The sequence below is a fragment of the Myxozyma melibiosi genome (genome assembly GCF_037950935.1).
Source record: "Myxozyma melibiosi strain Phaff 52-87 chromosome Unknown BZA70scaffold_10, whole genome shotgun sequence".
In the NCBI taxonomy this organism is placed as follows: Eukaryota; Fungi; Ascomycota; class Lipomycetes; order Lipomycetales; family Lipomycetaceae; genus Myxozyma; species Myxozyma melibiosi.
Window position 1 is genome coordinate 471626 of NW_027042924.1, and position 23188 is coordinate 494813.

Consider the following 23188-nt stretch of genomic DNA (forward strand, 5'->3'; position numbering starts at 1 on the left):
CACTCCACACAAATAAATACACCACAACAAAAGTCTCACTAACAAAACGCAATCTCCAAGTACTATCGTAACATATCGCAGATATCGAGCATATCGAGCACATTAAGCACATTAAGCACATCGACATTAAGCACATCGACATCACTCCCCCCCAGACTCCTCTCCCGCCTTCTTCCCCTCCATCGCCTGATTATACAACGTATCCGTCGCCTGCGTAAAAAACACAACCGCCTCTTTCCTCCCCACGTTCCTAAACGAATAATAATTCATCCTCGGCACAAGGAAATGCCCTCCTCTTCCCATCTTAAACACCGTGCTCGCAATCTTCACCTCCAATGTGCCTTCCTGCACGATAAACAGCATAAAGTTATGGCGCGACGGGCGCTCGCGCTTCGATTTGCCGGGCTGCAGTTTCATTATTCCGCCGGCGAAGAAACCGTCTTCGTAGAAGGTCTTTGCGTATTGGAACTCGTCGGTCTTTGTGTATTTGATCACGTTGGCGGAGTAGGCAACCACTATACTGCTGTTAGTATCTCCTTCTTCTGCTGAGAAAGTAGTATACGCACCTCGCGAAACTGTAGTCCCGGTCTTGATATCCTGCACATCCGTCTCGACATACGCCGCCGCCTCCTCCTCCTCTTCCTCTTCCTCCTCCTCCTCCTCCTCAACCCTCCTCGCCCTCTTCCTCTTCCCACCCGCCGCCCTCACCGTCGTCGACGCAGCAGGCGACTCAACAAGATACACACCCGTAGCCTTCGGAACTTTAATCGCCGTCTCCGCGTCCCGCTCTTGCTCGTACACGACCCGCTCGTTGCGCCAGTACGCCAGTGGCTGGATATGCGTGCGCTTCGACCTGCGCACCGCGGTGTTTTCTGTCGCGGGGGACGCGGGGCGCACGAGTTCCACAAACCCGGTCTTGTGCTGCGTTGCGGCTGGTTCTGTATCAACACTGGTAGTCCTGCGCGCGCGAGACGTCTTTTGCACGCGCTTCGGTGCTTTCGCAGCTCCTTTGCGCACAGCAGCTGGTTTCGCAACCTTCTTACTCTGCGTGGCTGCAACTCTGGTGTTCTTCGTCGATCGTCTCTGCGATGCAGAAGCAGTCACTGACGACGCGCGTTTTGTTGTCGTCGTCGTCGTTCGACGTTTGGCGCGCGTTGGTCGGTAGGTTTCTGGATCGCTTTCGGAGTCGACGTCGTATCTCTCTTCTTCTTCTTCTTCTTCCTCTTCCTCTTCCTCAATTTCTTCTGCTTCCTCTGCTTCCTCTTCTTCCTCTGCTTCTTCTTCCTCCTCTACTTCCTCCACAGCTTGCTCCTCCTCCTCCTCCTCCTCCTCCTCCCCCTCACTCTCAGACTCGAAAAACAAATCCGTAGCCTGCGAAACAGGCTCCACCATCTTCCCCGGCTTCGTTCTAATCGCAGTCTGCTTCTTTCGCATCTGTGTCTTCTCCACCGTCTCACTCTGTCCTCGCTTTCCTCGCTTATCCGCAATCGTCTTCAACTGCGCCTCGCTCTCTTGCCGTTCTCGCTCCTGCAGTTCTTTGTATTTCTGTAACTTTGCGTCGAACGGATCAAGCTCTGCTTCCTCTTCTTCCTCTGCCTCTTCCTCCTCGGCTGCTTCAGCTGCAGAGCCAGAGTTCTGGAACGACGTCTCGGAATCAACAGGTTCGCTCTCCGCGTCTTTAAACTCCTCCTCGTCATCCAACACATCATAATCATCAATCGAAAACGGCCGCGCATGCTTCGCGCTCCGCTGCTTCTTTGCCGTGCGCACGATCGCCGTATTCCCATTAATCTGCTTCAGCGCCGGACTCGCCTTCTCCACCGCATCAGTAGCGGTGGTAGCCGGCGCGGAATCCAACGCGTCAAACGAGAACGGCTGCGTGTCTGCGAGCGGCAGATTCGCGAAATCGAGTTTCCGCGCGGCAGCGCTGAACAGCGCGCGTCCGGGCTCGCTTCGGCGCGGGGGCGAGCCGATGTTTGTCTTGACGGGCGTCTGGCGGGGTAAGATTCCCGCAGCGGAGCCGGGTGCGCGGCGCGGCGAGGATTTTAGAGGTGAGGAGGGGGAACGGGTGCGTGTGTGGGTTGAGGAGGCGGTGATTTCCATTGATGCTTCGCTTTCGATTGTGTGGTTGTTTGTGTCGCGCGCGTCGTTGTTAGTAGTAGTTGTGGTGGTGGACTCTGATGCGACGGGGGAGAAGATGCCGTCCATGTTCTGGAACCCGAGTTCATCGCGTCCGGTCTCTGGGAGTTCGATGCCGGTTTTTCTAAACATATCTGTATCAGCACACGCGTGTCTCGTCAACACAGGCACAGACAGGAGGTTAGAACACACCTTCCCTTGACGCCAACATCGGCAAAGTGAGACGGTCGCGAGAGACGTCCTTCGATTGTGGCAGACATCAACACGTATTTCTCTTTTGTTGTAAATTGATGATTCTTGCTGCTGCTGGAGAAGCGCGTTTGTTGTTTAGAATCCGGTTCTTCTGAAGAGTAAACAGCAAGTCAGCACCTCCACCTCTTTCTGATCCTAACTTCCCCTCACCTAATATCCAAACACCACACAACACACAGCCCAGACTGAACATCACTTCAAAGAATACTCACAGTTCCAGACTTGGTTGACGATGATTCAAAACACGCGTGTCTGCTCCTGTTCTCAGCTTTGTTTTGATGCGCAAAAGGGTTGCGCTCTGCTCTGCTCTGCTCTGCTCTGCTCCCCAAAGTAAGTTCAAGGTTTAGGGTAAAACCTTATTTGTTACCCGGACAACGCGTATTCTTCTCCCGCCTACGGACGTAGGGTGGTGGCCTCGACATCGTGTGATATCTTATCGTTTCTTATCGTCTTTGTTTGCTAACAGTTATTGCGGCTATAGAGGAAGAGTGCAGAAATAGAAGAAGGATATAATAATGAGTGCAGATGTCCAATTCGACGAGATCAGCGACGACGAAGCCCAGGTCTTCACCAGCACCACCACCGACACTAGCAACGACAACGGATTCGTCCCGCCCGGCGTCCGACTGCTTGAAAAAGACCCAGACGTCTCGAGTACATATCACTCTGCTATTCCAGTTGAAGTTCTTAAAGCTGGGACCTCTGAGGGCTGTGTGTTGGGCGTCGACGAGGCTGGTCGTGGGCCTGTTTTAGGTATCGCTTTGGTCTGATTTGATCTGATGTGATCTGATGAGGAGAGAGAGACTGACGAGTGTGTAGGTGCTATGGTTTATGCCCTCAGTTATTGTCTAAAGTCGTATTCAGACCGCCTTCCCTCGTTCGGCTTTGCCGATTCAAAAACCCTGACACACGACGTGCGCGTCCGTCTATTCTCCCAGATCTGCAACGACAAGTCCGACGAAGAACTATACAGAAACATAGGCTACGCCACGCGAACAATGTCTGCCCGCGACGTCTCAAGCGGCATGCTTCGCTCCAACGCCAGCGGCGCCTATAACCTGAACGAGCAGGCGCACGACACGACCATCACGCTTATCTCGGAGGTTCTCAAGGCGGGGGTGAACGTGACGGAGATCTACGTGGATACCGTCGGTCCGCCGGCGTCGTATCAGGCTAAGCTGGCGAGGTATTTTCCGGGCATCAAGGTCACGGTCACGAAGAAGGCGGACTCGTTGTTTCCGATCGTATCGGTCGCTAGTATCTGTGCGAAGGTTACGAGGGATATCGCGTTAATGAGGCGAGAGGAGATGCTGTCGAGGAGAGTGGAGGAGAGCTGGGGAAGTGGGTATCCAGGAGGTGAGCTATATCTCTTTCTCTCTTTCTTCTCTTCTACAGACCATGCTGATGAAATATAGACGCCCGGACGGTACGGTGGTTAAAAGAAGCCATAGACCCAGTCTTTGGCTGGACCAACGTCGTCCGGTTCTCCTGGCAAACCACGAAGGACTTGCTAGACAAGGACGATAACGTCAAGGACGTTGAATGGTATGTAATTGTTGATTTGTCTAACTGTGTCGATATCATTCTGAATGCGTTGGATTAGGATTGATTCGAAAGCTGGGAAGCTGCAGTTTAAACCGCCAAAGGAGGCGTCGGCTGCGCTGTGGTTCGGTACTCCGGTCACTTCGCAGTTTTGAGTAATATTGTAACTAATAACAAACTACAATAGATAACTACAATAGATAGAAGTAGAGTAGATAGAGGTAGTGTAGATGGAAGTAGGAGTTATCAGATTATCGTATTATATAATCAGTTACCCGGCCGCTTGAGGACTGGGCCGCAATCGTCATAGCTGAGACAGGTCGAGCTGATTGATAACGACTTTGATACAGCGCAGGTTGTTTGTTTTGACGAGGAATAAGTCTGTTTGGATACAAGACTTGGATAATAGTTGTTTGATAATAGTTTGGCTGAGTTATTACAGTCACGAGCTATTTCAATTGGGCTTGATTGAGCTTTTCGGGAGATATATACACACAGACGTACAGATGAGTTCAAAGACATGGGACTACATCGCAAAGATTGTGATGATTGGTGATTCGTATGTCCTCTATTTATTCTATTTCTACTATGTACATTGGACTAACACGAAACAGGGCATGTGGCAAGTCGTCGCTCACTATCCGGCTTACAGACGATACGTTCAGCGATAACCACGACGTGACTATTGCGGCGGAGATTGGGTCCAAGATCGTGCCGGTGGATGATAGTGTTTATATCAAACTGCAAATTTGGGTATGTCTTTTGATAATACTGTGTGGGTAGAGTTGTGGATGTGCTAACTTATGTGCTACTAGGATACCGTATGAGACCAGAAGTTTATAAAGATGGCAGTAACAATGCTAATAGTATATACAGGCAGGACAAGAGCACTACCGAGCCGTAACAAGATCATATTTCCGCAACGCAACAGGCTGTCTTCTAGTCTACGACGTCACCCGACGCGACACCTTTCTGCACGTGCAGGAATGGCTCGCCGACCTGCGCGCGCAGGCCGATCCCGAGATCTGCGTGCTGCTGGTCGGCAACAAGTGCGATCTGAGCGAAACCCAGCGGCAGGTGTCGGTGCAGGAGGCGCGCGAGTGGGCGGCTGCGAACGGGCTGATGGATTTTGTGGAGACCAGCGCAAAGACTGGTGATCGGGTCGAGGAGGCGTATTTGCAGGTCGCGCGGGAGATTTACTATAAGATCAAGGGCGGCAAGTTTGATGTGAATGATAAGGTGAGTGTTCTGCTCTTGATGAGATAAGAAGTGGGATATACTGACGATAGTGATGATTCAGGGACACGGGATTAAGATTAATAACGCAAAGTACGGGTCAAACGGCAACGGCCTGAATCTGGACGGGAACAAGGGCAAGGAGGCAAAGGCCAAGGGCGGGTGCTGCTAACTGCACTTCTCTGCTTCTGTGTGCAAATATCTAATAGAGAGAGCCATCTTTTGTAATAATATTGGAATAGTATTGTCTCGGTTAATGTTTCCCGTTTACGAGTATTGATTGCATTACGTCAAAAGCTGACTGTAGGGCGAGAGCAGGCAAGAGCCCTGCGGAGGCGGTGTGCGGGGCGGTTTCCGGATTTGCCGGTCAGAGAGATGTAGTTGATGAGAATAATGACGCGAGAGAAGGAGGATGAGGAGGATTGTGGATGAGGATATCTGATATCCGTATGGGGAAATATCTCGATATCTGCTCTCTACTTTCTCCATACTACTCCACTCCCTCCGCCTCCTCCACTCCCTCTACAGCATCACTCCAGACCATCACTCAACACTTCTCAAACACTCCACGCAACACCTCAAACACTTACAAACACTCACTCTACAGCCAACAGACAGGCCCAGGCCGGCATAAGTCCGCAACCACTCTCCGCATAACAACCCTCAAACCCTAATCCTAAAACCCTAAGCGCGCCGGTTGTTGAGCAAAACCGAAAGCCGCTCACCGCTCAGAGCAGCTCTGCCCTCGGTTTGCTCCAGCTTCACCGTCTTTTGCCAGCCAATTATTCCCTGTTTTCTGTCTGCTCAGCAAAGAGAAAGAGATCCCGGCTGCCGTCTGTTCTTGCGCCTTTTTGCTGTTCATGAATGCCGTATGTCGTTCCCTGTCGTGGTCTTTACCTCCTCCTTCACTCCCCTCCCCACCGTTTTCCCCGATACTAACAACCCCCCTCCATCAGCTCCTCTGCAATCATGGCCCAATTCGATCTCTTTGACATCGTCATCCTCTCCGCCGTTCTCGTCGGCACCGTCGCCTTCTTCTCCAAAGGCACCTTCTGGGGCAAGAAGGCTTCCTCCTCCTTCGCCTCTGGCTCCCACGCAAACGGCAACTCCTCCTCCTCCTCCTCCACCACCCGCAGCATAGTCGAGAAACTCGAATCTAGCGACCGCCAGGTCGTCGTCTTCTACGGCTCCCAGACCGGCACCGCCGAGGACTACGCCTCGCGCCTGGCCAAAGAGGGCCACTCCAGATTCGGCCTCAAGACCATGGTCGCTGATCTCGAAGAGTACGATCTCGAAGACCTCGACACTTTTCCCTCCGATAAGCTCGCGATCTTCGTCATGGCCACCTACGGCGAGGGCGAGCCGACCGACAACGCCGCGCCCTTTTATGAATTCATCACCGACGAGTCGCCCGCGTTCTCAAACCCGGAAGACGAGAGCGCTCCGCTGGCAAACCTAAAGTACGTCGCGTTTGGCCTCGGCAACAACACCTACGAACACTACAACGCCGTCATCAAGATCCTCGACGAAAAGCTCTCGAAGCTGGGCGCGTTCCGAATCGGCGACCTCGGTCTGGGTGACGACGGAGCGGGCACGCTCGAGGAAGATTTTCTGTCGTGGAAGGATAAGATGTGGGAAGACGTCGGCAAGATGATTGGACTCGAAGAGCGCGAGGCCACGTATGAGCCCGTGCTCAATGTTGCCGAAATCGAGGATCTCTACGCTGAAGACGAGTCCGTGTACGTGGGCGAGTTCAACAAGCAGCACCTCGAGGGCGCCGTCGACGCCAAGACGCACTCCGCCAACAATCCCTACATCGCGCCCGTCACCGTCAGCCGCGAGATCTTCAACTCGGCGAGCAGAAACTGCTTGCACATCGAGGTCGATCTGTCTGGCAGCAACCTCAAGTTCACGACCGGCGACCACATCGCAGTATGGCCGCAAAACTCAGAGAAGGAAGTCGACCGGTTCCTGACCGTGCTCGGGCTGATCGACAAGCGCCATACCGTCATCGACGTCACCACAATTGATCCCACGGCCAAGGTCCCGTTCCCGACCCCGACGACCTACGACGCCGTCGTGCGCTACCATCTCGAGATCTGCGGCGTCGTCTCGCGCCAGTTTCTCAACACGCTCGCCGGGTTCGCGCCGTCGGACGAGGCAAAGGCCGAGCTGGCCAAGATCGGCAGCAGCAAAGAGTTGTTTGCCGAATACGTCACGCACAAACATCTCAACATTGCGCAGCTGCTCGAGAAGGTGTCGAACGGGCAGCCGTGGACGAACGTGCCGTTCTCGCTCGTGGTCGAGACAATCAACCATCTGCAGCCGCGCTACTACTCGATCTCGTCGTCGTCCTACATCGACAAGACAAAGCCTACAATCACCGTCGTCGTCGAATCGATCGAGCACACCGACGGCTTGGACCCGTTCAAGGGCGTCGCCTCAAACTACCTGCTCGACCTCAAGTACAAGATGGAAGGCGTCGAGACGACGTCCCCGTCGGCGGTCACCTACGCGATCGAAGGCCCGCGCAAGAAATTCACGGGATTCAAGCTGCCCGTGCACATCCGCCACTCGAACTTCAAGCTACCGAGCAACCCGGCTACGCCAATCATCATGGTCGGCCCCGGCACCGGCGTGGCGCCGTTCCGGGCGTTCATCCACGAGCGCGCGGCGCAGGCGGAAGCGGGCGTCGCAGTCGGCGAGAGCGTGCTGTTTTTCGGCAGCCGGAACCGTACCGAGGATTTCCTGTACCGCGAAGAATGGGAGGAGACGGCGAAGAAGATGCCGTTCAAGCTGGTGACTGCGTTTAGTCGGGAGGGGCCCGAGAAGGTGTATGTGCAGCACCGGCTGCTTGAGAGCGCGGAGCTGGTGAACAAGCTGCTGCTGCAGGGCGCGTATTTCTACGTGTGCGGCGACGCGGCGCGGATGGCGAAGGATGTGAGCGCGGGGCTGGCGCAGATTATTTCGACGCAGCGGGGGATCAGTTTGACGCAGGCGGAGGACATTGTGAAGAGCATGCGCTCGCAAAATACGTACCAGGAGGATGTGTGGTAGGGAGATGGAGAGAAGGTATAAAGAAGAGAGAGAGAAGCATACGTTAATCTGGAAATGATGATTGCGGATGATATGTCATAGACAGCTAGGAACTCTGGTTGAATTGCATGTAATATTAGTAATGCTTGATTTAATGTAGAAGTACAAGGCAATGACAATGACAGATAGAATGACAAAAGCAGTCTACAGATGTCTGCAAACAGCAGGAACAAGAGCAGAGGCAGGTTGGCTGCCCGAAGCGGACTTGACGTGCATGAGGATGGCTGTAGTCACATAGGATTATTATTAGCAACAGCGCAGTCACCCAATCCAGCACTCAACGCCGGACGCAGCTGAGAAGAGAGTGCAGATGTTCGGATTATATAGAAGAGAGAATAGAAGATAAATAAGCTGAATTGCTGTAGAATCGCGAGCAGAGGACTGTTTATTGTGTTTTTGTTTACAAGTTATTCTTGGATGCGGTGTCAGTATTAGTGAACCCACTTTTAACAACCCCATGTACTTTTGACTGTGTATCATAAACTGGGTACACTACGACAGATCCGCCGGAATCCGCACACCTCCCGCCGCGATCCCACTTCGGTCAACAATCCATACTTAACCACCTTCTCCTCCTCCGTCCGTTTCCTCCTCCGCCTCGGTTTCTCAGTCGCTGCTGGTTCTCTGCCTTGGTCGTATTGTGTATAGGTATTGCTCTCTTTCTTCTGGATTCTCTAGTCTGCTCGTCGTGCCAACTCGTCTCTTACCTCAGGCTGCTGCCGCAAAGGCTCTCTCTGCTATTTAATCCTCACCACCGCGACCATCTCGTCATCTTCACCTCTTCACCTCACAGCTCAACCTACTTCTTCCTCTACCAACAGCAGCACTTCTACCTCTTCTAGCATACAACCATGCATTTCGCCATACCCTCCCGCGCAGCCGATCAGTCGCTCCCCGGCTCGCCGACCTTCAAGATGCGATCCAAATCAAAAAACTACGCGCCGCCACTACTCTCGCAGCTCTGGTCCTCAGTCTTCGCCTCCGAGTCCGACTCGTTTGAGCGGAAACGACGGAGCAGTCGCCGCTCGGCCGTGTCGGCCGCCGTGCTGCTCGTCATCCTCGTCGTCGTGGCGTTCTTCTTCGTCGTTTACTTTGTCGCCGTTAAACTTACCAGCTCGGTGCAGCCTGATGGGCCGAGCGTGGTGCTGGTGCTGGGACTCGACTACAAGGCGTACAAGAACGACTATCTCCAGAAAATCATCGATAACCGGAAAGAGTACGCGGACGCGCAGGGCTACGGCCTGTATGTGCGGGACATCCACGACTTTGACAGCCGGGTGAACGACCCTGAGAAGAACGAGTGGAAGAAGATGCCGCTGATCCGGGCCGCGATCGACCAGCACCCGCGGTCGGATTATTTCTGGTACCTCGATCAGAACGCGCTGATTATGAACCCGAACTTGAATCTGGAGGAACACATCACCGATCCAAAGAAACTCAACACGCTCGTCCTGAGAGATATCCCGATCGTGCCGCCTGATGGGACGATTAGGACGTACAGGCATGTGCCGGCCGACCGCATGAAGTTCATCATCTCGCAGGATCACGAGGGGTTGCAGACCGGGAGCTTCATTCTCAAGAATGAGGAGTACTCCAAGTTTGTGTTGGATTCGTGGTCTGATAAATTGTATCAAGAATACACCTTTGCAAAGAAAGACAAAGGAGCTCTGGTAAGCCCCACTCTCCTTTCTCTATTCCTATATATCGTCTAACAAGAACACAGGAACACCTCGCGCAATGGCACCCAACAGTACTCAGCAAAATGGCCGTAATCCCCCAGCGCACGTTCAACTCCTACCCCAACGGCGTCGGCGAGTCTCTCTACCAAGACGGCGATTTCGTCGCCAGCTTTGCCGGCTGCGAAGCGCCCGAGCGGAATTGCATCCGCGAGTTTGAACGGCTGTGGGATAACCGGGGTCGCGTCGTCGTCAAAAAGTAGGCAAAGAAAACTGTTTGTTTTTTTGTATCATTACCATTTCTTGTCGTGTGTCTTTCTTCTTTCTGTGTTTTTTGAGTAGTTTGCAGTTGTACATCGTTGCTGCATTGAGGGTCGCTCTTGCTACTACAGTTTTAACTCATTATTCCTCACATATTAATAGCGTTGTTTGTTCTTTTGCTTCATCTTTGTTGTGTATAATACGTTTTGCTTTTTTTGATAGATTGAATATATCCCATTAATTACATTTCCCTGCCTTCTTCAGTTTAATAGCAGCATCAAATCATTGACAATATCTCAGACTCTTAACAAAACATTACATAATACAGTACTCATCCCACCACACCCTCAACCTCAGTCAGCGAACTGACTTCACGAAATTTTCGAAATCGCAAAGAAAAGTTACGCACCCAATTCGTCAACTCCACGAGAAAAACCCACTCAGAAGACGAAGAACAATTCCTCCGCGCCTACACAATGTCGAATGTCTGGTGGCGCAGTACGACCAGCAGTACCAGCAGCAGCGGGTGTGGAATGCAGAGCCTGCGAAGCAGCGGCGGGCTGCTAGTACGCAAGCAGCAGCCGGCGCGAGTTTTCGCGGCAAGGACGTATGCGCGGAAAGCGATGACGAAGCGGGAGAAGGCTGCGATTCGGTCGAAGCGCGTGCCGTACATTGAGACCAAGAAGTATCTCAACAAGGCGGGCTTGCCGGACGTGAACCCGATTTTCGGGCGATACACGCCTTTTGTGCGGAAAATTTTGGTCGGGTTGGGTGCTGGCGCGCGGATTCCTGCGGATGCGCCGAAGACGGCGGTGGAAAAGATTGATGGTGCGGAAAAGGAGGAGAAGGCGTTGGAGCTTGGATACGGGCTTTCGAACCAGGAGCCGGATATGATTATGTTTGCGATTGAGAACAAGAAGGCGGAGGAGCGCTTTGCGAGTGCGCGCGAACAGGTCGAGAAAGGCGTCGCTGAGGTCGAGGAGCTGTACGCGCCTGTGATTCAAGAGGCCAAGCAGCGGGTCGCTGACGCGGTCGATGCCGATGAACTCCAGGATGCAAGGGATTACCTCGCCGAAGTCGAGGCCACGCAACAGCAGTACATCGACGAGGCGCGCAAGCAGCCGTGGAAAGACACGGCCGCGGAGGACGTCGAGCGCGGCTACGAGCACCAGCGGCAAGCAGTCAACCGTATCATGGCCATCACCCGCGCGGACGCGGACTCGTGGCGCAAGGGGATGGTGAAGAACGCGGTGAAGGAGTTTGGCATGGACAGTCTGGACTCGGGGTCGGCGGAGTCGCAGGCCGCGGTGATGACTGTTCGCATCGTGACGCTGGCGGAGCACGTAAGGGTGAATAAGAAGGACAATTCGGCGACGCGGAGACTGACGATGTTGATTCAGCAGCGTAACTCGATGCTCAAGTACTTGAAGAAGAAGAGCATTGCGAGATACATGCTGTGCATCACCCGTCTCGGTCTGGACGACGCGGCAATCACGAAGGAGTTTAGATTTTCCAGGAAGCTGTTGGGCGAGTAGAAAAGCGTGCAGAGGAGATGTTTTATTAATGTATATACTACCTATAACAACCTGTACAATCGTATCATATTCTGCTTGATTACATGCCAGCATCGTAAGCCTGATATCCTCAGCCCTTCCCCCAATTCGTAGCTCGAGCTACTTCTCTAAAAGGCTGTTGGGCGAGTAGAAAAGCGTGCCGAGGAAAATGTTTCATCAATGTATATACTACCGAATACTACCTGTACTATCGTATCATATTCTGCTTGTATTTACAGTAGGCTTTCTCACATGCCAGCATGCACCCGTAAACCTGATATCCTCAACTCCTCACCAAACTCATAGCTCGAACTACTCTGAAACTTCTCTTCCAGAGCCGCGCCAACTCCCAAATCCGTCTCAGCCACGTCGCCTGTCGAACCAAGTACGATCGGGAACAGCACCCCTCGCAGCGGTAGAAGCTCATTGATCGGATTGGCGTGCCATTCGATATATGCTGCCGCCCATACACACGTCTCGGTCCATGCTATTCCGCGTATAACGACGTCCGCAGTAAGTTTATCAACTCCCTCTGCTGTTATCATCGTACTCAGAGCATCCCATAGCGCACGGTGTGCAACCGCCTTCTCGCGGCGGAGAAAGACGAGCGTGGGAGATGAAGCGGAAGTTATCATTTTCTTCCAAATGAAATGATCACCGCTGGGAAGAAGAGTGTCGATTTGAGCAAGGAGAGCGGTCGGGTCTGTAATCTTCAGGGCAAAGTACGTCGCGAGACCTGTCGCTGCGCTCGTCTCTTTACGCTGGAACGACGATAGTAATGCCTGCTGCCGGCGTCTGGGAGGACTTGTCTGGAAACTTCCCGCTGCTGGCCTATTCCCTAGAACGGACTGAGCAGCGGCTAAGACTTCGTCCTGACTCGGAGATTCGAGCATAATCTCAGGATACTTTTGCTTGACGCAGTAGATGATGTTCATCAAGCTCAGCTGCAAGCTACTGTCGACATCCAAGGTGACCGCATAGTTAAACCGACTATCCGGCGCATGCTGCATGTTCAGAGGTTGAAATCGATGCAGAAAGCCGTCCATGATTTTCGCAACTTTCTGCTCGCCGATCGCACCTACCCTCACAGTCTGATGATTATCCCCCCTCGCCAACACCCGCTGAACCGTCACCGCTCTCACGCCTCTTTTCCCTGACCCACTAGTATGATCAAAATAAATCGCGATAAACTGCAAATCAGTCCGCGGCATCAAGTTCCTCATATCGGTCATAAACTGCTCGCGTTCCCGCTTCATGTGGTTATTCCGATCCGCAAACACCACCTGTCTGGAAGCAAGCGATGATTTAACTGCTTCGCAGAACCGTAAGCCCGCGCCACCGCCGCGTTTGGGGATGTCGTCGTTTTGAACGTGGCCCCAGCCTAATAACTTTGTCAGTGCAAGCGCGATAGTCGTCTTGCCGCAGCCGAGGGTCGCAATTGGGACAAGTATGTATTTTGTTTTCGGAGGTTCGGCGTCAATCAGGTTCGAAGACCCGGTTGATGTTATATCCATATTTAGTACCATCTCGTCATCAGTCTCGTCTTTCGGCTCCGCGTCGATCATCTGTGCACTGGTCATACCGCATTCCGCCAGAAAAAGTTCCTGCACCTTGCGAACGCCCCGATCATTCAAATACTGTACTGAAAAATCCGCCTTGTTTCTGAAAAACTTTTGCGCAAACGAAAGATAGCGCACAGTTACTCTCTTATGCGTTGTGATCTGCACGGGCTGATGCCTCAGCATCTGTTTTGTCGCTAGATGCCAGGCTCGGTACATCATAAATGGTTCCTCAACCTCGTTGTTGAATGTGATAGTAGAAAGATGAGGAGCGGAGGGAGCAACTGCCGTGCACCGAATTGTAGTTATGTCAGTGCCTGACGGATCGAGAACCGATGAGCGATGCAAATGGCGTCGCAATTGTGTGCAATCCGGAATTATCGTCGGACGGCAGAGTCCAAAGGTCTTTGTCAGACTGGCAACTGCTTCTGTTTGAAAAGCCGTGCCGGAGGATATACTGTGGACTCCAAGAATGTACAGTTTAAACACAAGCTCGTTAGCTTCAGCAAACTCACAGACTTCAGCAACAGCAAATGCATCCAGACTGCTCAGCGCAGCCGCGACATTCAGACTATCAAAACCAACGCTTGCAAGACCTTTAGCTATCAGCTTTTCCGCGGCTGTGCAGTACGCTCCGAGATCAGCTGCTGCGCTTGCTTGTCCGCGGATGTCTAGTTTGCCGTCGGAGAGGCCGCTGAGGACGAGGAGCGCACTTTGAGAGGGCTTTCTTTGAACGAGGTATGGGCCTTTTGTGTTGTGCTCAATCCAGGTCTACTGGTTTATGTAGAGTCAGAGACTGCCGTCTGAAAAGAAACAATTGAGAAATACCTTTGCTGTAGTGCCTTCTTTGAACTCGTGAACCTGCGTGTATGCGTCGAGTACTAGGTCGATTGTGCTAATACCGGTGGAGCTGGTGGCATCAATACAATCCATGTATCCGCACCCGCTGAATCAGATCCCGATTTCCAAAACAGCAATCCAATTGCTCCAAAACCAGTCTGCTATTCAATCAATTCATCAAGATCCACGATATCTGGTTGGGAGGATTGGTATTTCCGCCCCCAAAACAAGCTCTCACAAAGACCCATTCATTTTCCCACCTCGTCGAAATAGTTTTTGGACCCAAAAAGATCGCGACTTCTGCTTATCGCCTCTTTTTCACCACTTTCTCTCGCCTGCAATGCAAATGCCTACGCCGGCGGAGTCTCTCGCGACCGTCCCCGAGGCATCTGCGTCTGCTGCGTCTGCGTCTGCTGCTGCTGCGCCGCCGACGGCCGCCGCCTCGGCCGAAGCCGGCGATAGTGCTGGTAGCAATTCAAGACCGCTCAGAGACGGCGCAGCGCAGGCGCCGCTGCCGAATACACCGCCGCCGATCGTTGCTTTGTTTCTGATTCGGTTTGATACTCGTCGCGGGTACGTTTCTGCTTTATATGTGTCGGGGTATTGCGAGAATGAAGATGCTAACGGGGTTATCGCAGCTACGTCATTGATTGGAGTCGAACTTCTTCACCAGGTATGTCTTCCCCACTCGTCTATGATGAGAGATGATTTGGTATTAACTGACACTCTGTAGCGATAACATTGGACAGCATCGAATACAAAGCGTTTCCCTCGGGCCTGCATCATTTCAAAAGCGATGTCATATACTTCATGCACGGCGAGTACTACTCCGGAGTCTCTGTCTTTCTCCGGATAGACACCGACAACGCGGCCGAGCGATTCGCACGAATGTATTCTCTGGGTGTATTAGTACCTAGCGGGTTGGTCAAACGAGGAAAGTCTACTGCCGGTGCTGGACGCCTGGGTAGAAGCTGGGGTCATGTCGATGGGTTGAAGCAGTTACTAGAGTGAGTCCCACGTCCATTCAAAGGTAGTACAAATACAAAGCTAACATTAAATGACAGCGACTACTCTCGAAATGCGGAAGATTTCCAGCCGCTGGAGGCGTATTTCAAAGAATTCGGTCTCAGCGCTTCTGATTCTGCCTCAACGTCGGCTAGCAGTACGTCTGCATCCGAAACTGCAATCTACAACCCTCCACGCCGTCCTTTCGAGCTCAATTCCTCCAAGATCAAATTCCAACCTTCTCAACTGCAACAAACACAACCACAACCACAGCAACAACCCAGCACCATCGCCTCATCCGACAACGATACCTTCTCGCAGTCATTCAGCGGCGCGGCGCCGATTCTACCCAAAAGTCATCCCGCGCACTCGCTCCCGTCGTTTCTCGACACCTTCGGACCCCTGGTATTCAAGATCTGGAAAGCAGCACTAGCTCGCGAGCGGATCTTGATCGTTGGCGATATCCCGCTCGAGCAAGGCTGCAATTTCGTCTACGACATTGCGATCCTCGCGAATATACCCCAGGCGATCTCCGAGATGCTTCCGATCCCCGCGTACCGAATACGGCCGCTATTCTCAGTCGGACTGAATGACATCGACTACCTGCGCTCGCTGTCGAATCTCACCCCCGCCGAGGGCGCGCGACAAAGGAAGCCGAGGCCGTTTTATGGGTGGATCGCGTACACGACCGATAAGCTTCTGCAAGAGAAAAAAGATTTGTACGATGTCGTCGTGAAGCTGCCTCCGATGGCGGCCTCGATCTCCGCTGCTGCGTCGGCAGCGATATCGACCTCTTCGCGACCGGCGTCGCCGCACTCGCTTAATGCTTACTCGGCAGTGTATCACCCCGTGACTGAGACTATCCAGGAGAAGATCAGGTACCCTGCGATTTACTACGAGTCGAATCCGAAAGAGCGACTGAAAGCCTCGATCAGAGACATGCGCCGGTTCCAGAGCTTGGAGGCGCAGATCGGGAACTCGATCGATCCGCGGCATCGGTGGTATCAGCGGTTTTATCAGGACCTGGAGGTTGCCGAGGAAGAGGCCGAGTACGTGAATCTAGAGCGGAGGGTCTCGCTGAGCTCGAGCAGCACGGACGAGTTTTCCGCACACACGGATCGCAGACGACGAAGGCCTCCCTCGAGCGAGACGATGGCGTTGCTGGCGGCGTCGGAAAACATCACCGCCGCCGCGAGCGAAGACGAGATTTACAACGACGACCCTGAGCTTTTCTTCTCTACGAAAACCGACCTCGCGACCGAGCAGCCGTCCTGGAAGCAGCTCACGTGGCTTGGTTTCCTGTGGTGGGCGTCAGCGGGAGAAGAGGCGCGGATAGACGAGGAAGAAGTAGCGGAGACGAATGCGCGGGGTCTTGTGAATAACGAGACGACGACGTCGCTTGACCGGCAAGCCGCGCATATCGAGCGAGGTACGCGCCCGCTGCTTCTCGACGACTCGATCTCGCGGTCGTCGTCGGTGGCAACTACGCCGATGGCACTCTCGAACGAGGAAAGCTTTACGTATATCTCGCCGTTCCAGGATATCTCGCAACTAGACGAAGCATTTATGCGCCGCATGTCTGCTACGAAACAAGACCGGCGCCGCTCGAGCGTCTCGGACGACGAAGAAGTCGAAGGCGCGGCGATGATCGCGGCCGCTATCGAGTCCTCCAAACAAGTCTCCATCATCGCGTTCTTCCACCGCTTCACCGCGCGCATCTTCTCCGAACTCTCGCGCATGGTTCAAGAGCAAAACCTCGTGATCCAAAAACTCGAACCCGCCGCCCGCCGCCGACGCAGCGCAAGCACCGCCGCACAAGCTCCGAGCGTGATGGAAGCGAAGCAGACGCTGTGGATTTCCAAAGTCGATATGTTGGCTATGGGCCTTGATCCCTGGAGCGAGAGCGACTCGAGGTTCGTGAGCACGATCGTCGAGAGATGGTGGGGCGGGCAGATCGAGTCGAGGCGGGATAACGAGTTTTTGAATTCAATCACTTTCTGCTGCTGATCTCGTCCGTGTTCCATCCAAATTCCTCATCATCATCTTCTTTTATCTAGTTTTTTTGGTTTCGATTTTGCTGCGGATTTATAGTAACATATAGTGCGTTTCTGGTTCTCTAATTTCTTTCTTACATATTTCGTGGTTTGTTTAGCAAGGTGTTTTCCATCCATTTTCGTTAATTTTTATAAAGTTGAGGTTTTCTTTCTTTCTTTCCAATCGTCTTCGTTTTTTCTCTCTTTTTTGTTTCGAGTCATTAGTTGGGTGCATAAAAATCGCTTTTTTTTTCTTTTGTGGTCACTTTCTTTTTCTTTTTACTGCTCGATATCGTCATAATTGTTATTCTCAAATTAAAAGACATTTCTTTTCTCGATGTTGAGAATCTACACTCTCTCCTTTCCATAGTAATTCTGAATAATTACAAAATGACAGAGCTACAACAGCTAAAACAACCTAAACAAGAAAATTGTTAAAAATACAGATTATGAATATGTGTAATTATCTTCAAATATTTATTAGTTTAAATCTAGTTAAACCACCAAGATAAAACATTTATGCAAAACAAAAAAAATCCCTGAAAACACCCAAACAAAATAAGCACAAAAAAACACACACACGGAAAGTGATATAAATTAAGATAAAACAGAGAAAATAAAGAAGGTAAAATTAAATACAAGAGAAGTAAATGCAAGAGATAAATTGCCCAAAATGTGAAACTGTTGAAGATAAATGTAAAACTATTTAGGGTAGATTAGAAAAAAATTGTTTGATCAAAAATGCAAATGTCCTTTTTTAAAGCCTTTTTTAACTCTTTAAAACATGCGAATATCGTAATACTACACACAATCCCACGTTAGTAAATCGACTGGAAACATAAATCAACAGGAGTGGATATACGTACAATGTAACTTGCAGCGCCGGGCGTATCAGACGGCGGCGGCGGCGGGCGACGCGTACTAGGCGACGCGCTAAGCGATCGCTCTAGATCATCTGTGAAGTTCATCCCCGCCGGACTAGTGCCTGCTCTGACGGTGAACTCGCTGCTCGAGCTTCCGATTGTGAAACTATCGGCCATAGCAGCCGCGATCGTCCCACCAGATCCGTAAGAGCCGACGATGTTTGGCGTCGGGCTTGCGGAGAAGGGAACGGCGACAGCGGGCCGGTTGAGGAATTTCTCGCGGATGGAGGAGAAGAACTCGCGGAGCTCGCGCGGGTTGTTTTGGATGAAATCGATGGCCTCGCGACAGACGACCTCGGGATCGACGCCGATCGAAAACACAGAGGATTTGCTGCCGACGAGCGGGTTGCGGACGATGACGAATTCGCCGGTTTCGGGGATGATTTGCGCGAGCGTCGCGCCGGATTTGTGCACGTATTGCGAGTAGCGGAAGTGTGGTTTGCCCCACGAGTACACGATCTCGACGTCAGGTGAAGCCGAGCTGAGCACGTCGGCGGCGTCGGTGTCGAGCACGTAGTCCAGCTTGATGAGCGCCTGCGTCTGGTAAAACAGTCGGTCAGACACAATCAGGTCGCCCTTCTCCGCCGGTTTGATCCGCGGCGGCTCGAGCGCGAACTTGATCCTCGACCCGGAGATAAACGGGTCGATCTCGCACAAGGCCGTAGCTTCCAGCACCGGAACCTCAACCAGCTTCAGTCCCGACCGGTCGCAGATCCGACCCCATTGCGCGATCGTGTCGTCGATGAACTTGGGCGTCGTGTCCAGCCACTCGAAAAGCAGGTGATAGCACGACTCGGGGTTGTGAAGCCGGTCGTAGTGCAGCGTCGCTACTTCGCGGCGGTAGGATTTCCTGAGCGGGTCCACGTCGAGCTTTATCGACTTTGTCAGCTCGACGCGCGGCTTCAGATTAGACTGCACGTCGCCAAACGTCTGCGATCGATGGCCCCAGTCGGAGTCCAACGACATTGTAGAATCGGCAAGTTCGCTACTTGACTCGTTCGTCGAGTCTGATTTCACCGACGTCGTCGACGCCGACCGACTCGTAGCTGAGCCGTGGCGCCCGGGAATCGGCTGCGGCTGCGTAGGTTGAGATGAGGAAGAAGCAGCCGTGGTCAGCGCGGCAACCGAGTCTGCAAGCGACGCAACACTGCTGGTTATACCGCTAAACGGTCCGCTGCTTGTTGTCACCGGCGTGGAAGTACTCGGCGTCAGCGAGGCCGCGACTCTGATTGACGAAAACCAACCCATCGACCTTGGCTGCGCGCTCGGGATGCTATACTCTGGACTCAACTGGTAAAAGTAATGTCCGTCGAGGAACGAATGCCGGTGCTCGACGTGATGAAACAGACCCGCTGCCATCAGCTCGTTGCCGTACTCGATCGCCACCTCAGGCGTGTCGATATCCTTGAAATTCTCAAGCAACCACGCGACAAACTCCGAGCCGACAAAACAGTGCTGATGCAGTTTCCAGTGCCAGCGTCGGTCGACAAACTTGACGCCCCGCTCGGTCTGCATCTCCTGCGCAATCACGGGGACCTTGACTGTCCGGTCGAGGCGCTCAGACGGTTTCATGATAATCGAGTCCTTCTTCCGCGCGCTCTCGTCTTCGCCCGCGTTCTGCACCAGCTGCGTGATGAACGCAGACAGACTGCCAGTGTAGAATTTGAGCTCGGGCACAATCGCCTTCTTCTTCCGCTCGCGCTCACGCTTCCGCTCCTCGGGCGTCATATACTGCGCTCTGTAAAACATATCGTTGAGCTTCCGCAGCCCATCCAGCCTGATCTCCTCGGGACTCATATTGTCAACCGTATCGTCCACCGGCCGCAGCTGCAGATTCTGCATCCGCACCGTCTGGAAATTCGTCGGGATGAGCACGTACCGCGAGCGGTAGAACCGCGAAGGGTCGCCGGACACGTTGTCGTCGCCCGCAATGTACTGATCGAGACCCTTCCAGTTGCGCTCGTGCGCGCGCGAGCCGGGGAAGCGGATGCTGCGCAGGCAAAAATCGTCGTCGTAGCGGGTTTGGATGAAGGGTTTGTAAATCACGTCCTGGTCGAGACTCGGGATCTGGTTCTTGCGAACGAAGAGCTGCACTGTGATTGTGCTGTTGCTCTTCACCGCAAGTCGATGCACCTGGTTTCCGGTCGACAGATAGACCCGTAAGTCGTCGCAGTCGTTGTCTTGGATGCCCTGCGTGATTTTCGACGGCTGAGGATCAACCCTGCTCTGGCTCTCGACGGCCTCCACAATCGACCCGACCGCGATCTGAAAACCCATACCAACTCGATAGGCCACCATCGCGCGCAGGGCAGAGGCCATCGTCGTCCGGTCGCGCTCGGAGCCGGTGTCGTTGACGTGGACGTTGATGTCATACGTTTGCACCGCGTATTCGCGATAAAATTCCTCTGGGGAAGTAAACACCTCGGTCGTGATCGGCATCGCCGCGGGCGAAATCACAGACTTCCATTTTATCGACCGGCCGAGCGATTTCCGCGGATAAATGTGTCGCCAGTTACCGTGCAGCATCGCGCTCACTTTTTCCTCTTCGGTCGGGTTGGATGGGTTATAGATCGTCGTCCAGAGCGGGTTATCGTCTCTGAACTGTCGGCCGCTGCTGCGTAGTGTTTCAGACTGTCTGCGTGCGACGACAGGAGATCCTTCTCCCGTGCTGGTCTGCGCGGTGACCGCAAGTCTGTCGTACTCTTCCATGAACTTCTCGACGTCGCTGTCGAGCACCGAGGGGAGATAGTCGACGCTGATCGCGCTGAGCTCGTTCTCCATCACGCCCATCATTTGGATCTCGTAGATGCGGCAGCGAGGCACCCAGACGGCGTTGCTGCTGCTCTCGGAGGAAATCGACTTCCAGAACGAGACGTCGATCCAGTGCGGCATGCAGTGGATTTCATTGTTGAACGCGTCGCGGTACCGGAATAGCGGCACGGCGTGGAGCGGCATTCGCGTAAGGCAGACCAAGTCCACGCTGAGTCCGGCCATGATGAGATTCTGCGTCGTACGATGGAGCAGGTCGGCTTCGACGTCAAACAAGCCTGTTCCAGGTGACACAATGATGGTTTGCAGGTTTCCCCGCAAGCTGTCGTCGGTCGCCATATCGAGGGATGTCTGCGTAGCGGCGAAATTGATCGCTTCGAGAATATTTCCCTTAATCGCCGCACAGATCGAGCCAGAGATATGGCTTTTGCCGTCTTCGCCCGTGCGCACGAGTACCGAGCGCTGGAAATCGTTAAACTCCTTGCGCAGGGTGATCATGATCTCGGTCCAGTCCGAGACGCGCATGCGGTCGACGACGACGCGGTAGTGGTCGCGCACGTTCCGGCTGCGGACGCCGTGGGGAAGGTTGACGGATACCGAGCTCAGGTCGACGCTTGTGAACATGACGATGGAAACGAGATGGTGTGCGTCGGCTTCGCGCCACTGGTGAAAGAGCTCGGGTAAGTACGAGTTGATGACTTTGGAGAAATAGCTCTCGCCGGTCTCGTCAAAGTACCACATCTCGGTCGACATTTGCAGGAAGATCAGATACCGGACCGACTGCGACCGAAACGCGGCCCTGGTCTCGGCGCCAACGAGGGCGACTTTTACTTTCTGGCCGTCTTTGTGGATGGTGTTGATATTGAGTTTGTACGACCGCTGAAAGTCAATTGCCTGGCCCTCGGTGATGCACTTGCCGACGAGCGCGGAGGGGATATGCCACATGTCGCTGCGGGTGATGTAGGTGTCTTTGATGTAGAATGTGAGGAGGTCTGCTTCGACTTCTTTGCGCTCGACCGTGCGCACGGTTACGATTCTTGAGCCACGGTAGGTTGCTAATCTGGAGCCTGCCAGCGCAGACATTTGTCCCTAGAAACGAGTCAGCCGGTTGTCGTTCATGAATAGACAGACGTAGTGCTAACATTTCCAGCGGAAAAGATCTTCTTTTTAATCTCCGGACTGTGAATCTTCAGCTCAAACATCTCCAAGACCTCTCCGCTCTTGCCCAGAACCTGACACACGTCTCCCTCGCGCGCGCCGGGGAGCACGTTCTCGTCGATGACGACGATGTCAGGCGTTGTTCGCTCGTCGTGGAATTTGAACGTGAGCTCGACTGATGGGCCATAAGGGTTGTGTTTTGGCTGCTGCTGGTGTTTGTGGTGGTGACTGTGTTCGGGTTGGTGCTGATGAGAGCGGGAATGGCGCCGGCGATCTACCCTGAACGCTGCCGGCGGGTGATGAGTGCGGCTGCCGGCAGCTGGTAAGATTGACGGGTAGGATGTCATTGATGTGCTGAATGTAGGAGGGCGGTGCTGGGTGTACCCGTAGGCGTCCAGGTGGAATACTGCGTTGATCTCTCACCACCAGATCTTCACCTCTCCAGAGAGTAAGTCGAGTCGAGCAGCTTCTGTTGGATGAATGTAGGATGAATGTTACGCGCGAGTCGCAATCATAAGTCTGACGGTGTTCTATAGCGAGCGCAGATAGGACAGAGTTAGCCAACAAAAGTCCAAAGTCGCGAGGTAGCTCTACTCAGTGCAGTCCTCGTCTAGACTTCATCAGACCACAAGGCAGCAGCTCCAACAACACGTACCAAAGACAGCAAGATTGCAAGGCCTGACTGCAACCAAACCTCAATAGTCCTCTTCTCTGCCCGGTCAGGAAAACAGTCGACTTGACTATTATGACAACAAAGCAGGTGAGGCTATTCAGTGGAGTCGATTTTTGCCGAGGATCAGGTAGTCGCTTCAGATGTCAGTCATCGCCAGAGCTCTGATGGATTATTTTTTTTATTTTTATTTGTTTACAAAAATGTTAGTCAGGCACCGAAGTGTGGTTTTAGCTGCTGCAGCACTATTAATCTTTTTATTACTACACTAAAACTATTCACAAGGGCTAGGCCTGCGGCTTACAAGGAGCAGCTTATCATTGTCAGAATAAATATGTTTTGATAATTATTGGTTCGATGGTCTAGTCGGTTATGGCATCTGCTTAACACGCAGAACGTCCCCAGTTCGATCCTGGGTCGAATCAATTGTTTTTTTCTATTTTTTGCTACTGCAATTGATAGTGCAATTTATTTTT

General features: G+C 52.9%; 9 protein-coding genes and 1 non-coding gene across 10 annotated transcripts; 7 read left to right on the top strand and 3 right to left on the bottom strand.

The window, feature by feature from the left end:
- Nucleotides 1-10: 10 nt before the first annotated feature.
- BZA70DRAFT_63699 (Mif2/CENP-C like-domain-containing protein) lies at nucleotides 11-2698 on the bottom strand. Its single transcript, XM_064915273.1, has 5 exons — nucleotides 2542-2698; nucleotides 2332-2482; nucleotides 1615-2263; nucleotides 567-1311; nucleotides 11-515 (listed from the first exon to the last, which is right to left on the bottom strand). The coding sequence occupies exons 1-5, from the start codon at nucleotides 2582-2584 to the stop codon at nucleotides 142-144; spliced, it is 1962 nt and encodes a 653-aa protein (XP_064766929.1). The 5' UTR covers nucleotides 2585-2698; the 3' UTR covers nucleotides 11-141.
- A 115-nt stretch (nucleotides 2699-2813) lies between these two features.
- Nucleotides 2814-4139, top strand: BZA70DRAFT_282375 (ribonuclease H2 subunit A). The gene is made up of 4 exons (XM_064913267.1): nucleotides 2814-3144; nucleotides 3211-3747; nucleotides 3807-3936; nucleotides 3995-4139. The coding sequence occupies exons 1-4, from the start codon at nucleotides 2907-2909 to the stop codon at nucleotides 4086-4088; spliced, it is 999 nt and encodes a 332-aa protein (XP_064766930.1). The 5' UTR covers nucleotides 2814-2906; the 3' UTR covers nucleotides 4089-4139.
- A 139-nt stretch (nucleotides 4140-4278) lies between these two features.
- Nucleotides 4279-5450, top strand: BZA70DRAFT_282376 (P-loop containing nucleoside triphosphate hydrolase protein). Its single transcript, XM_064913268.1, has 5 exons — nucleotides 4279-4492; nucleotides 4548-4686; nucleotides 4749-4754; nucleotides 4810-5172; nucleotides 5234-5450. Exons 1-5 carry the CDS (start codon nucleotides 4440-4442, stop codon nucleotides 5339-5341), a joined length of 669 nt encoding a protein of 222 aa, XP_064766931.1. The 5' UTR covers nucleotides 4279-4439; the 3' UTR covers nucleotides 5342-5450.
- Nucleotides 5451-5938: 488 nt separating this feature from the next.
- On the top strand, nucleotides 5939-8411 carry BZA70DRAFT_63756 (NADPH-cytochrome P450 reductase). Its single transcript, XM_064915274.1, has 2 exons — nucleotides 5939-6038; nucleotides 6126-8411. The coding sequence occupies exons 1-2, from the start codon at nucleotides 6034-6036 to the stop codon at nucleotides 8224-8226; spliced, it is 2106 nt and encodes a 701-aa protein (XP_064766932.1). The 5' UTR covers nucleotides 5939-6033; the 3' UTR covers nucleotides 8227-8411.
- A 415-nt stretch (nucleotides 8412-8826) lies between these two features.
- BZA70DRAFT_250273 (galactosyl transferase GMA12/MNN10 family-domain-containing protein) lies at nucleotides 8827-10526 on the top strand. The gene is made up of 2 exons (XM_064910697.1): nucleotides 8827-9935; nucleotides 9989-10526. Exons 1-2 carry the CDS (start codon nucleotides 9117-9119, stop codon nucleotides 10202-10204), a joined length of 1035 nt encoding a protein of 344 aa, XP_064766933.1. The 5' UTR covers nucleotides 8827-9116; the 3' UTR covers nucleotides 10205-10526.
- Nucleotides 10527-10537: 11 nt separating this feature from the next.
- On the top strand, nucleotides 10538-11802 carry BZA70DRAFT_282381 (uncharacterized protein). The gene has a single exon (XM_064913269.1). The coding sequence runs from the start codon at nucleotides 10679-10681 to the stop codon at nucleotides 11735-11737; it is 1059 nt and encodes a 352-aa protein (XP_064766934.1). The 5' UTR covers nucleotides 10538-10678; the 3' UTR covers nucleotides 11738-11802.
- A 201-nt stretch (nucleotides 11803-12003) lies between these two features.
- On the bottom strand, nucleotides 12004-14247 carry BZA70DRAFT_268824 (tRNA ligase kinase domain-containing protein; the record flags this gene model as incomplete). The annotated part of the gene is made up of 2 exons (XM_064911181.1): nucleotides 12004-14085; nucleotides 14143-14247. 2 exons carry the CDS (start codon nucleotides 14245-14247, stop codon nucleotides 12004-12006), a joined length of 2187 nt encoding a protein of 728 aa, XP_064766935.1.
- A 253-nt stretch (nucleotides 14248-14500) lies between these two features.
- Nucleotides 14501-17166, top strand: BZA70DRAFT_268825 (uncharacterized protein; the record flags this gene model as incomplete). Its single annotated transcript, XM_064911182.1, has 4 exons — nucleotides 14501-14727; nucleotides 14793-14827; nucleotides 14888-15161; nucleotides 15219-17166. The coding sequence occupies 4 exons, from the start codon at nucleotides 14501-14503 to the stop codon at nucleotides 17164-17166; spliced, it is 2484 nt and encodes an 827-aa protein (XP_064766936.1).
- An 803-nt stretch (nucleotides 17167-17969) lies between these two features.
- Nucleotides 17970-22389, bottom strand: BZA70DRAFT_290984 (uncharacterized protein; the record flags this gene model as incomplete). Its single annotated transcript, XM_064914259.1, has 3 exons — nucleotides 17970-17993; nucleotides 18059-21973; nucleotides 22027-22389. The coding sequence occupies 3 exons, from the start codon at nucleotides 22387-22389 to the stop codon at nucleotides 17970-17972; spliced, it is 4302 nt and encodes a 1433-aa protein (XP_064766937.1).
- A 674-nt stretch (nucleotides 22390-23063) lies between these two features.
- BZA70DRAFT_t66 lies at nucleotides 23064-23137 on the top strand. The gene has a single exon. It is a non-coding gene; the product is annotated as a tRNA-Val (tRNA).
- The last annotated feature ends 51 nt before the right edge of the window (nucleotides 23138-23188 follow it).